The sequence below is a fragment of the Schistocerca piceifrons genome, chromosome 3, assembly GCF_021461385.2.
Source record: "Schistocerca piceifrons isolate TAMUIC-IGC-003096 chromosome 3, iqSchPice1.1, whole genome shotgun sequence".
Lineage (NCBI taxonomy): Eukaryota > Metazoa > Arthropoda > Insecta > Orthoptera > Acrididae > Schistocerca > Schistocerca piceifrons.
The window spans coordinates 342,230,523-342,248,695 of record NC_060140.1 but is presented as its reverse complement, the minus strand read 5'-3'; the positions used below and the strand labels follow the sequence as shown (position 1 = coordinate 342,248,695).

Sequence of the window (18,173 nt, the reverse complement as noted above, 5' to 3'; positions counted from 1 at the left end):
ATCACCGGATTTAATTCGACTACATTCCATTATCCTCGTTTTGCTTTTGTTGATGTTCATCTTATATCCTCCTTTCAAGACAATGTCCATTCCGTTCAGCTGCTCTTCCAGGTCCTTCGCTGTCTCTGACAGAATTACAATGTCATCGGCGAACCTCAAAGTTTTTATTTCTTCTCCATGGATTTTAATTCCTACTCCGAACTTTTCTTTTGTTTCCTTCACTGCTTGCTCAATATACAGATTGAATAACATCGGAGATAGGCTACAACCCTGTCTCACTCCCTTCCCGACACTGCTTCCCTTTCACGCCCCTTTACTCTTATAACTGCCATCTGGTTTCTGTACAAATTGTAAATAGCCTTTCACTCCCTGTATTTTACCCCTGCCACCTTAAGAATATGAAAGAGAGTATTTCAATCGATATTGTCAAAATCTTTCTCTAAGTCTACAAATGGTAGAAATGTAGGCTAGCCTTTCCTTAATCTATTCTCTAAGATATGTCGTAGGGTCAGTATTGCCTCACGTGTTCCAACATTTCTACAGAATCCAAACTGATCTTCCCTGAGGTCGGCTGCTACCAGTTTTTCCATTCGTCTGTAAAGAATTCGTGTTAGTATTCTGCAGCCGTGGCTTATTAAACTGATAGTTCGGTAATTTTCACATCTGTTAGCACCTGCTTTCTTTGGAACTGGAATTATTATATTCTTCTTGAAGACTGAGGGTATTTCGTCTGTCTCATACATCTTGCTCACCGGATGGTAGAGTTTCTTCAGGGCTGGCTCTCCCAAGGCTATCAGTAGTTCTAATGGAATGTTGTCTACTCCCGGGGCCTTATTTCAGCTTAGGTCCTTCAGTGCTCTGTCAAACTCTGCTCGCAGTCATCTTATCTCCCTTATCATCTTCTTCTACCCCCTCTTCCATTTCTATAATATTGTCCTCAAAAACATCACCCTTGTATAGACCCTCTGTACACTCCTTCCACCTTTCTGCTTTCCCTTCTTTGCTTAGAACTGGGTTTCCATCTGAGCTCTTGATATCCATGCAAGTGGTTCTTTTTGCTGCAAAGGTCTCTTTAATTTTCCTGTAGGCAGTATCTATTTTACCCCTAGTGATGCATGCTTCTATGTCCTTACATTTGCCCTCTAGCCAACCCTGCTTAGCCATTTTGCACTTCCTGTCGATCTCATTTTTGTGACGTTTGTATTACTTTTTGCCTGCTTCATTTACTGCATTTTTGTATTTTCTCCTTTCATCAATTAAATTGAATATCTCTTCCGTTACCCAAGGATTTCTACTAGCCCACGTCTTTTTACCTACTTGATCCTCAGCTGCCTTCACTACTTCATCCCTCAAAGGTACCCATTCTTCTTCTACTGTATTTCTTTCCCCCATTCTTGTCAATCGTTCCCTAATGCTCTCCCTGAAAGTCTCTACAGCCTCTGGTTCTTTCAATTTATCCAGGTCCCATCCCCTTAAATTCCCACCTTTTTGCAGTTTCTTCAGTTTTAATCTACAGTTCATAACCAATAGATTGTGGTCAGAGTCCACATCTGCCCCTGGAAATGTCTTACAATTTAAAACCTGGTGCCTAAATCTCTGTCTCACCATTATATAATCTATCTGACTCCTTCCAGTATCTCCAGGGTTCTTCCATGTATACAACCTTCTTTTATGATTCTTGAACCGAGTGTTAGCTATGATTATGTTATGCTCTGTGCAAAATTCTACCAGGCGGCTTCCTCTTTCATTCCTTAACCCCATTCCATATTCACCTACTACGTTTCCTTCTCTTCCTTTTCCTACTATCGAATTCCAGTCACCCATCACTATTAAATTTTCGTCTCCCTTCACTGCCTGAATAATTTCTTCTATCTCATCATACATTTCATCAATGTCTTCGTCAGCTGCGGAGCTAGTTCGCATATAAACTTGTACTACTGTGGTAGGCATGGGCTTCGTATCTATCTTGGCCACAATAATGCGTCCACTATGTTGTTTGTAGTAGCTTACCCGCATTCCTACTTTTTATTCATTATTAAACCTACTCCTGCATTACTGCTATTTGATTTTGTATTTATAACCTTGTATTCACCTGACCAGAAGTCTTGTTCATCCTGCCACCGAACTTCACTAATTCCCACTATATCCAACTTTAACCTATCCATTCCCCATTTTAAATTTTCTAACCTGCCCGATTAAGAGATCTGACATTCCACGCTCCGACCCGTAGAACGCCAGTTTTCTTTCTCCTGATAACATCGTCTTCCTGAGTAGTCCCCGCCCGGAGATTCGAATGGGGGACTATTTTACATCTGGAATATTTTACCCAAGAGGACGTCATCATCATTTAAGCATACAGTAAAGCTGCATGCCCTCGGGAAAAATTACGGCTGTAGTTTCCCCTTGGTTTCAGCTGTTCGCAGTACCAGCACAGAAAGGCCGTTTTGGTTAGTTACAAGGCCAGATCAGTCAATCATTCAGACTGTTGCCCCTGCAACTACTGAAAAGGTTGCTGCCCCTCTTCAGGAACCACACGTTTGTCTGGCCTCTCAACAGATACCCCTCCGTTGTGGTTGCACCTACGGTACGGCTATCTGTATCGCTGAGGCACGTAAGCCTCCCCACCAACGACAAGCTCTATGTCATATAAGAAACGATAATCAACTAAAAACTGCGGGGTTTTTGGGTATTGCTGTAGACAACAGAATACTGTAGAATCTCGCGCCGTAAAAATTACGAAAAGAGTGGCTATTACATAGAGAAAAACTTACTAGAAAATATCATTTCTTGAACACGCCGTGGAAAATAAAAGTAAAAAAATCGTGACTAGTAGCAGAAAAGTTATTTATCAACAAATCCATTGTTTTCACAGTCGTTGGCTTTCATTTCCAGTGGGTCAAATCGGATAAATCTGTGAAATTTTATTTAAGAAATTATTCCCGTATTACCGCTCTTAAGGAATTATCTAATATAATTTACTTTATTAAAAATAATAAATTTTTTTCATTTAAATATGTATGTGAAAGTAAATTACGTCATGTTACTACATATAGTACGTGACCGAATATTAACGAGAGCCCCTGTACATGTAGATATCCTTTCTTCCAAGAGGACATTGTTGTATTTTTCTATCACCTGTCACCTGTGCGCCTGACAGCAAACTGCAAAAGTTCTCGGTTCTGGTAACAGCTAGCATGACTTCGGCGATACAAATCCATAATTGTCTTCAGAATTGCTGTTGTCATAATGATCGCTATTTATGCTGTTACAAATTAATGTCTACAGGTTGGAAATAAGAATTCTCTGTTTTCGCTCGCTGTTCCATCATTTCTCGTCGCTCTTCTTCTACACTCGTCCTTTTCCGATTATGTACACTCGCTATTAGCCGCGTCATCGAGTGGACTAAACAAGCAACGAAAAGGCTTCCTATCTCAGGCATCCGTAATGGTCACTCTTCTACTGGTGTTATCGCCTGTGTTCCTTACAGCATTATCTGCTCTGTTATTCTTCCCGTGTGACAGAATTATATTCTTTCTTGACGCCTTTTGTTATCTCAAACATTCCTTTCTGTCTACATTTAACCCGCGAAAGAACCTGAGAGCTGGTGCGGAAGGAGCTGTACGATCCGTAAGCGGCGTCCTGCAGGAAGGACATTTATACGGTTCAAATTGATCTAAAGTAGCGTAACCCCTATAAAAACGGTCGGGGCGCGCCCGATGTTTCCCGACGGACTGTACGCGCGCGGCGGATGTTTCCCGCTCGGCGAGTATCGACGCGGCCGGGGCGGCGCTGTCGGCGGCAGCGCGCCGAGCCCTGCTGTCAGTGTGTGCGGCGTCGGCGCGCGGCGTGGTTGTGCAGTGTCTGCCACTCCACACGGTTGCCCGCGAAGCGTGTGTGCGTGAGTGGGATGGTGGCGTGCTGAACTGAGAAGGGTGGCCCAGCTCCTCTGACCGGACGGCGGCTGCTGCGCTACAGCCAGACATGATGCCGCAGCCCGAGGCGGCGGTGCTCGCCACGCAGGTACGCAGCCGGAGGCCCGCGGATCGACGCCGCAGCTGCGCTATCGATTATCGCCATGCGCCGTGCGCTCCCTGTGCCGACAATGTGCAGTGTCGCGCAGGCAAAGACCGACTCCCGGAAGTCAAGGAGATGGACCGCATGCGCTATCCGCGCATCCTAGCTAGCGGACACTCTCCCAAAGGAGAAGGAACTCATACGACATCAGTAGTAGCAGTAGTAGTAGTAGCAGCTTCGTTCATTCTTGTATTACTTTTACAAGGATACGAGGCACGTCATGGCATTACACTTTAAGAACAAGTACAATACTCTTGTATACAGGTGTCTGCCTCCATAGGTGCAGTCAGCGCGTCTGACTGCCATGTTTAGGATCCGGGTTCTATTCCCGGTACCGACAGGGCGTTTTCCTTGGTGGGAGGACTGAATCAGGGTGCACTCCGCGTCGTAATGCCAACTGAGGAGTTACGCGAATGAGAAGCAGCGCCTCCAAGGCCTGGAAAGTCGACAACGGCCGGGAGCCTGCATCCAAATGACGCTGCAAGGGAGGTGACAGCCGGCCGGTGTGGCCGTGCGGTTCTAGGCGCTTCAGTCTGGAACCGCGTGACCGCTACGGCCGCAGGTTCGAATCCTGCCTCGGGCATGGATGTGTGTGATGTCCTTAGGTTAGTTAGGTTTAAGTAGTTCCAAGTTCTAGGGGACTGATGACCACAGATGTTAAGTCCCATAGTGCTCAGAGCTATTTGAGCCAGGGAGGTGACAACGGCGGCCACTGGTCGTCGCTTTGCCCTGTGGGCCTGATCGCGAAGTGGTTCCAGAATGCTGTTTATCGTAAAATCCTTTTCTATTTCTGTGATCCAGTTTTCGGTTTATTTCTTTTTACAGAAGTAGACCTACTGGGGTGTTTGTACCATTCACCGCTACTACTACTACTACTACTACTACTGTTGTCTGTTTTACTATGATATTGGACGTATCGTGCCATTACAGACTAACAATATAAGACATACTTAACGTACGCGGGTATTTAATGGTTCAAATGTCTCTGAGCTCTACGGGACTGAACATACGAGGTTATCAGTCCCCTAGAACTTAGAACTACTTAAACCTAACTAACCTAATGACATCACACACGTCCATGCCCGAGGCAGGATTCGAACCTACGACCGTAGCAGTTGGTTCCGGACTGAAGCGCCTAGAACCGCTCGGTCATCGCGGCCGGCTCTGACAGGTCTAATTTGGCAAGAATGGTGACCTTACAGTGGGAACCACCACGGCGTTTGCTTGAAGTTATTTAGAGAATATGCGTAGATAGTCGCATAAAAACTCACGGATTAAGCTGGCTAAGTCGCATAAAAACTCATACAGCAGGTGAAGAACGTCTCTGCTAGTCACACAGTATACATGAGACGTTTAGGAATTAGTTCAATTCTCAGAAATCCTATTGCAAAGGTAGCACAAGGACAAGAGCATTACCAGTAGTGCACGTAACATGAGATGACAGACTAAAGAGTCCATGGGATACCTTAAATCGGGATAGCCTGAGGGAGATCAGAATCACCATACTACCGAATATAACGCCAGTCTGTTAGCTTCGTTCAATGTGTATTACCGATTTGTGCATATGTTCTTGCGAAGGGGTTAATTCAAGATGTGCTACTGCTACACAGTTCATTTATTTCTCAACACCAGTCACTGCACACAAAGCACATAATGTCAGCTGATACAAAGACCACGACAGTGATCTTTTATTTTCATTTTGGTTGCACGACTTTCCACTTGTTTGCCTGAAAAACTGATTCAATGTCCCTCCATAATGACCTCAAAATGTGGATAATCTGAGTAATGTAGAACTTTTTTGTAAGATTTTCAAGAAAAAAAGATTGTTATTACATATTTTTCTAAACTCCCTACCCTGTTTTTCTAACTTTTTCTTCACTGTATATATTACTTAACAATTTAGTTGCATACTGGCTTTCGAAATAAATTTTAGTGCTCTTTAATCTGCTTAAGAAATTTATTCTATAATTTTAATTCCTGGTGGAAGATATCGAGTATTATATTGCTACACGTGCAAAATACTCTGCCTCACATGGTTAACTGTGTGACAGACAGTGATTTTGTTGTTTATGTGTTAAGATCCTTCCATTCATTGGTGAGCGTGGGAAGAAATTATTCGCTCTCTGCAAGAGTGAATAGTAGCAGACGCAAAACATCCGAAGCTTCCACAGCTGTAATGTTCCAATTTGGTTTATGTTGATACATCAAACTTTGTTCCTCGAGTGTGCTTGCCTGTTTGATGTTTCCGTATTTCCTTTGCACTGTCACAGGAATCAAGATTAGCATGAAACCATTCGCACGATTTTTGTTGTATACGTTGGATACCCTCTGTTAACCTAGCTTATCATTGACTTATGGTTTTCATTCGCTGTGACTTTTCCCGATCCACACAGCCATTCCCCTATTTCTAACTACAGCGTCGTACACAGCATGTTCGTTCAGCGCCGACGCGTGACTTCGCGTGTCGCCGCTTAATAATATCGCTGTGAAAAGATCCCACTAATCACTGCTGCTGTCATCGCCGGCCGTTCGGTTACGAGTTATTCCCTTCCGACCCACTTTCACCAGTTCTTTCCATGGCTGCTGCTTCTGCTGACAGAGCGTTGGTGACTTGGGCATGCAACAACGCTTCGCGTCCGATGTTTTCAGACCACGGCGAGCCCGACTCTCATTGTGTTTCTCCATTGTAACTGGTCTATTTGCACTGCACGCTTCTGCAGACACTGACCATGCCACGTTACTCTAGTAACGGATAATGGCATTCGTCAAAGAACTGTGCTAGAGTTCGCTCATAAAATTACGACAGGACTTACAATACATATTATGACAAAGACCTACGCTAGCACCCTGTAAGCAGTCCCTACTTCATCGCTATTATATTTGTCTGGTACTTCCTGTTGTCTGGCTGGTTAGAAAAATTAGGCATCGGACATCAATAAGTAGCCAGATTTGAATGGTGACTGACTCCCAAGGTATATGGGTAAGTAATTAAAATTCTAACCGTGAGCCTAGTCCGCACGTCCTATCTATTCCTCCACACTGTTCTATGATCCTGTCCCTTCGAAAATACTTTTATTAGTAATGAAGAGGTTGTAATATGTGAACTCGTTTGTACGACATACGTAATTTTATTCCACTTTAAATTCGTGTACCACGTCCCTGCTGGTCCTGATTGCACTCACTCTTCAATTGTCACTCATTTATCACGAGCCTGTACCAGTTGACCATTCACGCTTCATTACTGTACGATCGCCCTTTCATTGCATAACAATTCCCTTGATACATAATTCTAATCTGAGCTTCAAAATCTCACATTGCTCACACACATACACGTTCTACTTGCTCTTTAACTCTGATGCGACTGTCGGTATAACCCTTCCACAAAACGTATTCACGTTTTTAGGCGCATTGCGCGAAACACGAGCTCCCTGAACCCACCCTGCAGGTTTGCTCAGGTTCGACTGACTCGCGCCTTTGCGCCAAAAGATCTCCGGGGCGTTCTAGAACGATGGGGCATCCCCGTCAGCGATGCCGCTGCGCTGTAGCGATGGAGCGTAGGGGTAGATTCGATCCTTCAAGTAAAGAATCGATATCTGTACTCTTACAATCTCAAGCACAGCCACAGTTATGGTTGTGACATATACTTTAGTAGCTTGATTACCTGGCGTCGTCTAGGCACATTTCAACTACTTCTACAATGTTTTGTGATGACTCCAATTCATATGTATTTCCAGATTCTTTCCCAGCAATTCGACAAAAGTGGATTTAATCATCGTTAGAACTGTTATTAATCAGCGTATTGATTCTGGAAACTACGAATACAACTCTGATGTCGATAGTCTCCTGTTACTTCTACAGGTTACACCCTTCCCATCACCATATTCGCTCCTAACATACTATGTTGGCTTTTCCCCCACAGTATTTTTTTTCTAGCTAGTAAGTCATATACAATACGTATCAAGTTATGTTGAAAACGTCTGATAAACAGCTGTACACACGTTCACTTACAGTCCCCTTCTCGCTCTTCGAGTGCTCGGAGAGTCTTATACACACAATTTTTTCCCCTTTATGAAGTCGTAGAAGCACAAAAGCTTAGTTGAAATTGCTCCACAAATGTCAGTGTTCCTATCTCCATCCCCGCCCCCACCCCTAAGTATCCTTTAGATGTCTAATTCATGCAGTTTCTTTTTCCTTCGAAATATTAAGTCATCTTTGTTCTATGTTTTTGCAGAAATTTCTCAAGGTGTTCCTGAAATACGCTCACTTTATCGTGTTACCCCTACAGTATTATTTTACAAATAGCAGTTCATGTGTGAACCAGTTTTGGTTGAGATTGTTCGAGGAGTTTCAGAGTTGGGCGTGGGCATAGATTATTGGAGGTAATGTGGTCGTGCGTTCTCCTCCAACATTATCCATTCGTTTCTTAGGGAGGTCAACGGTTTCGCGTGGAGTGGAAGGCACGGTGTTATTTGGCACCTACACACAGTACTGTCAGACGAGAAAGTTAAGTTCCAGAAATAAAATTCTGTGACTGACAAAAGTTAGGTTGAAATTGCTCCACATATGCTAGTGTTCCAACCCCCATCTCCACCCTCAGCCCTAGATGTTCTTTGGGTATCTAATTCATGCCTTTTTTTTCCCTTCGAGATAGTAAGTCATTTTTGTTCCATGTTTTTGCAGAAACTCTTCCAGTGCAGCTGGGAAGTAGGATAGGGAGGAAATGTGTAACATCATATTATATTTACGGTGTTCGGGACGGTTATGAGACGAAAGAAATGCGGAGAATGAAACAGTAACTGGAAAATAGCCTATTCTTCTTTTAAAAAAAAGAAAAAAAAACTGTAAGAGGCTCCCAGAGACGGTTCTTTCTACTCGACGAGTTGATCCCCATCAATAGTATCTTTGGCGTTAACACATGATATGAAAATTTTAAGATCCAGTACATTCAGAAAATGTTTGTCAAGCCTGCCGATCATGGACTGTGTACGTCATTCTTATCAACTCTGTGGCCAGAGTCTGATGACAGAAACGTGTTGTACCCCCAGAATTCTATCAGACTATCTGCTACCAATGACATTTATTGAGTTTAGGTTTGTTGTCGCCTCAAAAAAGACACAACTGTGTGAGAAAAAAAAGTTTAGGGATCTTTTAAGATTACATCTGTACAAAATGTGGTTGAGAAAGTTCTCACGTTTCAGCAACAAATGTCCTTCAATAAGACAACTGCGAACTAGTTATTTACATATCCATTTCCCATGTTCGTGCTACTACTCCACTAAGATGTGCAACGTATCAACTAATTAAATAAGCCTCAACAATTGAGGTCATTCGTATTTCTAGTGTTACATCTGCGAGCACTACTGACGCTTTTATATTGTGACATGTTGTTAGCGAAAAACTGTTGGTAAACAGTTGTCTGCAGGAGGACGGAGAACATATACCATATGTCATCCTTGTTGCGCGTTTTGTGCAATGAATACTTTGTGAAAATGGGTCTATCATACACGATTAATGAATGGAAGTGACCAAAGTAAACCAACTTTATGATATTTTATCGCCGAAATCAGCTTTAACAGGCGCAGCGAAAGTAACAGATTTGAACACGCCATAGGATTAATGTTGTACATCGTTTTCAAGTTATCATCGATGCAAACATTCAGAAGGTTTTAAAACTGTTTCGTACATGCCTGTATTGCTTTTCACCGGTGCTCTAATGTATGAAAGTTATTGTTTTCTAAGTTAAGTTTTTGTCTGTTTAAAAATAGTTCATTCAGTAATTTTACTGGAAATATCGTCATTGTTCCTGTTGGTGCATTTTTGGCGCTGTTCTTTACGACATTACAGCAGAGAGAACTTCTTATCACTTCGTCAAGCTGAGGGCTATTTTTATTGACCAATTAGAGTAGTTGTGGATCTAATATTGAGCTCTGCGGGACGCATGTGGTGAGTTGTACTCAGTCGGAAGATTATTTGTGATCAATAACAGTTGGAGCTGACTGCCGTGCACACAGCTTTCTGTTGGTAAAATAAGAACTAAATTAGTAATTAGGCCTAACTGCACATTCAATAGACTGAAATTCCGTTCTCTAGAAGAGAATATAGGCCTAACTGCACATTCAATAGACTGAAATCCCGTTCTCTAGAAGAGAAGATTGCAGTTTGCCGAGTCATTAGCATTAGATAGATCACAAGGAATTCTCATTCGTAGTACTCCCTACCTTCTCCATTATTTCAACACTCACAGTCAATTAGTGTACGATTACTGTGATGTAGCCGCTGACGGTATGATGAACTTTAAGACGAATAAAATCGCAAATAGCGGAGCTACGGCGAACAAAAGAGGCCGAGATGCAAATGCTAGTTCCCGCCGAGGAAAGCGAAACTCGTTTCCTCGCGGTTCCTTTCTCCACGGTGCTGTTACGTAGGTTGCCGTGTCTGCCCACAGCGCGTTCTTTTGCCAGACAGCTTTCCAGTAATGCTTTTTCCATGCGCTTTCTGAGTAGATGGACTTTTTTTCTTCCCTGCGGTATTCACAACTCCGGAACAAACCGATCTCGTGACCTCTGAGCAGCATCGACCGCCGCCTTGGCAGCAAACGACAGGCCGTCCAATACGCCGAGTAATCTCAGATCCTTGTCAGGGGCCGAACACGCCGAAGCAGTCCCTTCGCGTGTTCGGCATTTTGCCATCTTCTTGATTCCCTTCTGTGTTTTACATTCACTGTTTTGTTAGAGGACGATGACAATAATTGAGTACAAAAAATGGAAAAGGGTGTAAGTGCCAAAAATTTTAAAAATTACTTTTATAGTGAAAAGGGTTGTATAAGCCAAGCGTAATGAAACGAGAAAGTTTGCAAGTGCCAGAAAAATTCCTACTAGTTTCAAGAGCAGTTCGAAGATAGCACCACTGTGCAAGCGCCAGCGGGGCTGAGATGGGAAGGGATGTAAGCGCCACCGCCATGATGTATGTGCCTCAGTTGCTTTAGTTGGTGACAGTACGTTGGCACGGCAGTGATTTCGGTCGTTTCATGTGTGTGTTTTAGAGTGTTCTTCGGTTGTGTGTTTAGTGTACCAACCAGAAAGAGGAAAGCCTGTTAGGAAGAAGGTGACTGTTCGTAAGAGAAGTGAAGCAAGAGAAAAGGGCCAGCCGTACATTGTCGTGGGAAAGAGATACCTGCAAAACAACCATCAGCAGAGCAGGGAAGCTGCTCCTGTAAGTACAAGTGTAAAAACATAAGCAGTGAACAGAAACAGCTATTGTCTTTGGAATTTTATAAAGTTGATGAAGAAAGCCAAGGAACATATCTATTAAATCAGATTCAAATGTTACCCGTTGAGCGCAGAAGTCATGGGACATACGAAAGTGCAGCAGAGAGTAGGCGGACTTGTACTTTTGCTTATGGCATACCCGATGGAACAGGGAAAAATGTACAAGCGTGCAAAAAAACCTTCAGAGAAATTTTATTTTATACCTTTTTTATATATTAGCCTGGCATTGAAAGAGTAAAATTATATGTAAAGTTATTAAACGTTCCGAAAACTACAATGGACTTACCATCTTTTTTTAAACATAAACCCTTGACTTACATCCTTTTCGCAAACTTGGTAAGGCACTCACAGCGTTTTCCAGAAAACGAAACGATGGCACTTACTTCATTTTCCACATAACTTTTCTTCCCTTTATACATGTTGTTGTTGTTGTTGTGGTCTTCAGTCCTCAGACTGGTTTGATGCAGCTCTCCATGCTGATCTATCCTGCGCAAGCTCCTTCATCTCCCAGTACCTACTACAACCTACATCCTTCTGAATCTGCTTAATGTATTCAACCCTTGACTTACATCCTTTTCGCAAACTTGGTAAGGCACTCACAGCGTTTTCCAGAAAACGAATGGATGGCACTTACTTCATTTTCCACATAACTTTTGTTCCCTTTATACATGTTGTTGTTGTTGTGGTCTTCAGTCCTCAGACTGGTTTGATGCAGCTCTCCATGCTAATCTATCCTGTGCAAGCTCCTTCATCTCCCAGTACCTACTACAACCTACATCCTTCTGAATCTGCTTAATGTATTCATCTCGTGGTCTCCCTCTACGATTTTTACCCTCCACGCTGCCCTCCAGTACTAAATTTGTGATCCCTTGATGCCTCAGGACATGTCCTACCAATTGATCCCTTCTTCTAGTCAAGTTGTGCTACAAACTTCTCTTCTCCCCAATTCTATTCAATACCTCCTCATTATTTACATGATCTACCCACCTAATCTTCAACATTCTTCTGTAGCACCACACTTCGAAAGCTTCTATTCTATTCTTGTCCAAACTATTTATTGTCCATGTTTCACTTCCATACATGGCTACACTCCATACAAATACTTTCAGAAACGACTTCCTGACACTTAAATCAATACTGGATGTTAACAAATTTCTCTTCTTCAGAAACGCTTTCCTTCCCATTGCCGGTCTACATTTTATATCCTCTCTACTTCGACCATCATCGGTTATTTTGCTCCCCTAATAGCAAAACTCCTTTACTACTTTAAGTGTCTCATTTCCTAATCTAATTCACTCAGCATCACCCGACTTAATTCGACTACATTCCGTTATCCTCGTTTTGCTTTTGTTGATGTTCATCTTATACCCTCCTTTCAAGACACTGTCCATTCCGTTCAACTGCTCTTCCAAGTCCTTTGCTGTCTCTGACAGAATTACAATGTCATCGGCGAACCTCAAAGTTTTTATTTCTTCTCCATGGATTTTAATACCGACTCCGAACTTTTATTTGTTTCCTTTATTGCTTGCTCAATATACAGATTGAATAACATCGGGGATAGGCTACAACCCTGTCTCACTCTCTTCCCAACCACTGCTTTCCTTTCATACCCCTCGACTCTTATAACTGCCATCTCGTTTCTGTACAAATTGTAAATAGCCTTTCGCTCCCTGTATTTTACCCCTGCCACCTTCAGAATCTGAAAGAGAGTATTCCATTCAACATTGTCAAAAGCTTTCTCTAAGTCTACAAATGCTACAAACGTAGATAAGTCGTAAGGTCAGTATTGCCTCACGTGTTCCAACATTTCTACGGAATCCAAACTGTTCTTCCCCGAGGTCGGCTTCTACCAGTTTTTCCATTCGTCTGTAAATAATTCACGTTAGTATTTTGCAGCTGTGACTTATTAAACTGATAGTTCGGAAATTTTCACATCTGTCAACACCCGCTTTCTTTGGGATTGGAATTATTATATTCTTCTTGAAGTCTGAGAGTATTTCGCCTGTCTCGTACATCTTGCTCACCAGATGGTAGAGTTTTGTCAGGACTGGCTCTCCCAAGGTCGCCAGTAGTTCTAATGGAATGTTGTCTACTGCCGGGGCCTTGTTTCGGCTCAGGTCTTTTCAGTACTCTGTCAAACTCTTCACGCAAAATCGTATCTCCCATTTCATCTTCATCTACATCCTCTTCCATTTCCATAATATTGGCCTCAAGTACACCGCCCTTGTATAGACCCTCTATATACTCCTTCCACCTTTCTGCTTTCCCTTCTTTGCTTAGAACTGGGTTTCCATCTGAGCTCTTGATATTCATACAAGTGGTTCTCTTTTCTCCAAAGGTCTCTTTAATTTTCCTGTAGGCTGTATCTATCTTACCCCTAGTGAGATAAGCCCCTACATCCTTACATTTGTCCTCTAGCCATGCCTGCTTAGCCATTCTGCACTTCGTGTCGATCTCATTTTTGAGACGTTTGTATTCCTTTTTGCCTGATTCATTTACTGCATTTTTATATTTTCTCCTTTCATCAATTAAATTCAATATTCCTTCTGTTACCCAAGGATTTCTACTAGCCCTCGTCTTTTTACCTACTAGATCCTCTGCTGCCCTCACTACTTCGTCCCTCAGAGCTACCCATTCGTCTTCTACTGTATTTCTTTCCCCCATTCCTGTCAATTGTTCCCTTATGCTGTCCCTGAAACTCTGTACAACCTCTGGTTTAGTCAGTTTATCTAGGTCCCATCTCCTTAAATTCCCACCTATTTGCAATTTCTTCAGTTTTAATCTACAGTTCATAACCAATCGATTGTGGTCAGAGTCCACATCTGCCCCTGGAAATGTCCTACAATTTAAAACCTGGTTCCTAAATCTCTGTCTTACCATTATATAATCTATCTGATACCTTTTAGTATCTCCAGGATTCTTCCATGTATACAACCTTCTTTTATGATTCTTGAAACAAGTGTTAGCTATGATTACGTTATGCTCTGTGCAAAATTCTACCAGACAGCTTCCTCTTTCATTTCTTAGCCCCAATCCATATTCACCTACTACATTTCCTTCTCTCCCTTTTCCTAGTACCGAATTCCAGCCACCGATCACTATTAAATTTTCGTCACCCTTCACTATCTGAATAATTTCTTCTATCTCATCATACATTTCTTCAATTTCTTCGTCATCTGCAGAGCTAGTTGGCATATAAACTTGTACTACTGTAGTAGGCATGGGCTTCGTGTCTATCTTGGCTACTATAATACGTTCACTATGCTGTTTGTAGTAGCTTACCCGCACTCCTATTTTTTTTATTCATTATTAAACCTGCTCCTGCATTACTCCTATTTGATTTTGTATTTATAACCCTGTATTCACCTGACCAGAAGTCTTGTTCCTCGTGCCACCGAGCTTCACTAACTCCCACTATGTCTAACTTTTAACCTATCCATTTCCCTTTTTAAATTTTCTAACCTACCTGCCCGATTAAGGGATCTGACATTCCACGCTCCGATCCGTAGAATGCCAGTTTTCGTTCTCCTGATAACGACGTCCTCTTGAGTAGCCCCGCCCGGAGATCCGAATGGGGGACTGTTTTACCTCCGGAATATTTTACCCAAGAGGACGCCATCATCATTAACCATACAGTAAAGCTGCATGCCCTCGGGAAAAATTACGGCTGTAGTTTCACCTTGCTTTCAGCCGTTCGCAGTACCACAACAGCAAGGCCGTTTTGGTTAGTGTTACAAGGCCAGATCAGTCAATCATTCAGACTGTTGCCCCTGCAACTACTGAAAAGGCTGCTGCCCCTCTTCATATTCATAAAAAAACTGTTTACATGTTTTGTAGAGGTATTTTGATATACCAGTACACATATTTTTTCATAAAATTAATATAATCATCCAATATTTAAGACACATTTATTTGAATATTGAAAATTTTAGTTTGTGGCACTTACATCCTATTCCATTTTTGTACACAACTGTGTTTCCACTCAAGGAAGTAGTATTCCCTGAAGTTATCCTAACAATCTGCATGCACATAGCGCAGATGTGAAAAATACGCTATCTGATTAAAAGTTCCAGGACACCCCTCTGTGATGCGGAGTTGACCACTAGATGTCACCCGAGGCGTACCTGCCAATATGAAAGTAGGTGGGGAGTATTACTTTGTCAGTGGAGGATCATTGACAGCACAGTGGGTCTGTCAGGAGATCTCGGTGACTTCGAACATAGACTAGTCATTCGTTGTGGCGTGAGTAACAAAACCATCAGACTGATGACCAAAGATGTTAAGTCCCAGAGCCATTTTTTGAACCATCAGGGACACTTCCAAAGATGCCCAAATCGACTGCTGGTGATGTGACTGTGAAGTAGGAGCAAGGATTAGCCCGAGCTAAATCAAGACCAGGCATATTACATACACTGACGGACATGGGCCGTCGAGAGTAACGAATGATTGTTGTAAAAAATCGTGAGAAATCACAGGAGGGAATCACTTGTGGGCTTCAAAGGGCTGGCAACAGTCCAGCTGTAAGGAAGTGTAGAGAATTTAGTAGAATAGGGTCCAGTGGTGAAGCAGCTCTTTATAAGGCACACATTTCTGTAGTCAGTGCTGAGCGACGACTGAGGTGTTGTAAAGAGCGAAGCCCCTGGACAGTGGGAGACTGGAAACGAATGATTTATTTGGAGTGATGAGTCACACTATACACTGTGGCAATCTGATGGAAGGGTTTGGATTTGGCGAATGCCTGGAAAATGTTGCCTGTCTTCATGTGTAACGCCAAAGGAGGAGGCAGTGTTACGGCAAAGGGGTGTTTTTCGTTGTTAGTGTGTGGTCTGTTATCGTGCTTACAAAAATGCTAAATGCGAATTGGTATGAACACATTCTTCAGCATTGTTTCTTACGTACAGTAGAGGAACAGTTTGCAGACTATGAGTGTACAGTGGCCAGTGAGAACATTACGACCATCTACCTACTGTCGATATAAACCCATCGAGGCGATAGCAGCGTCACCTGGCGATGAGTGACTGCTAGTCAGACACAGGCAGGGTACATGCAGTATCAGTCAGCGTGCTGTGCGTTTGTAGAATGGGAAAGGCGCGTCGTCTATCTGAGTTTGGCCGAGGGCAGATCGTGATGGCCCGGAGGCTCGGCACGAGCATTCCGGAAACTACACGACTTGTCCGGTGTTCGAGGAGTGATGAAGGGCGAAACCAAGGTGGACACACGTGCAGACGTCGTGGGTTTGGGCGGCCACTCCTCATTATAGACGTCGGACGTCGTAGGATGGACAGACTGGTGAGATAACACAGGCAGCGATCTGTGCGGGAACTTACATCAGACTTTGATGCTGGCCAGAGCACAAGTATGTCTGAACACACGGTGCAGTGAACACTCCTAACGGTGGGCCTTCGCAGCCAATGACACGTGCACGTACCAATGTTAACACTACGACATCGGCAGCTACAACTAAAATGGGTACATGACCTTCTGCACTGGAGCTGGCTCAATGGCAGAGCGTTGCATGATCTGATGAATCCCGGTACCTTCTTCATCATGGCGATGGGAGGACGCGAATACGCCATCTTCCAGGGGAATAACTCCTTGACACCTGTGCTATGGGAAGGGGACAAGTGTGCGGCGGCTCCATTATGCTCTGGGGAACATTCACGAGGGCATCCGTGGGTCCAGTGGAGCGAATGCAAAGCACCATGACGGCCAAGGAGTATTGCACAGTGCTTGCAGACCACGTACAACCCTTCATGACGATCATGTTTCCTGACAGCATTGGCATTTTTCAGTAATATAATGCGCCATGTCACAAGGTCAAGAGCGTGATGGAGTGTTTCGATGAACACAGTGGGGAATTCCAGTGGATGTGCTGGCCTCCAACTGAACCCGATCGAACACATCTAGAATGTCACTGAACGTGGCGTCAGATCTCATCTCACCCCTCACTGGAATTCACGGGAATTCGGTGCCTTATGTGTACAGATGTAATGCTAACTCCCTCCAGCGACCTACCAAGGCCTCGTTGCTTCCATGCGACGACGCTTGGCGGCTGTTATCTTTGCCAAATGTGGACATACTGGCTGTTAAGCAGGTGGTTATAATAATTTGGCTGATCAGTGTACAAGCATGACAATCCACCATGTCGTAAAGCACCATTTGCTAGGTAGTGCTTGTAGACAATAACGTTGGTGAAATGGACTGGCCTGCTCAGAGTCGCAACTTGAATTCAATGGAATACCTTTGGGTTGAATTAGGGAGTCGACTTCGCTCCTTACGCAAGCGTCCATCACTACACCCTCCATTTTCGGCTCTTGAGAAAGAATGAGCTGCCATTGGTCCACAAACATTCGGGCTCCTCACTAAAAGTGTCTCCAGCAGAGTTCAAGGCGTCGTGTAGGCTAAGAGTGGAGGACACACCCCATATTAATTTCTACTTGTAGTTGTCCGGATACTTTTGATCAGGTGGTGTATCTGGAGACTCTAATGGCTATCGTCATTACCAACTTCTATACATTCATTGCTGGATAACGAAGTTCTCCAGACTTCTCTGTGTTCTTGAGCCGTACGCGTCCATCCTGGTCTTGCATGTTTCCTAATGTCACCTGCCCACCTAATGTTCGGTGCTCACCTCGGTCGTTTTTTATTTGTTGAAATGCAGCAAAGAACTTCCTTGGTCCATGTATCTCCATTACACTGGCTATATGATTCGCCCATCTCAATTTTTAATTTTATTAGTCATAACAGTGTCGTCCACTCCAGTCTCTTCTCCGGCCCATTTCCTTGTTCTCATGTCTGTCCTAGCAATTCTTCCTTCAGCCCTTCTTCAGA

The 18,173-nt window shown here is 43.3% G+C and overlaps 1 protein-coding gene across 1 annotated transcript in view; it reads left to right on the top strand.

Moving 5' to 3' along the window:
- The first annotated feature begins 3,837 nt into the window (after positions 1-3,837).
- Positions 3,838-18,173, top strand: part of LOC124788641 (breast cancer anti-estrogen resistance protein 1) — a 544,001-nt gene continuing 529,665 nt past the window's right edge. Inside the window, exon 1 of the mRNA XM_047255910.1 lies at positions 3,838-4,020. Coding sequence (XP_047111866.1) covers positions 3,982-4,020 — 39 coding nt within the window. The 5' untranslated portion in view covers positions 3,838-3,981. The remainder of the gene's footprint in view (positions 4,021-18,173) is intronic.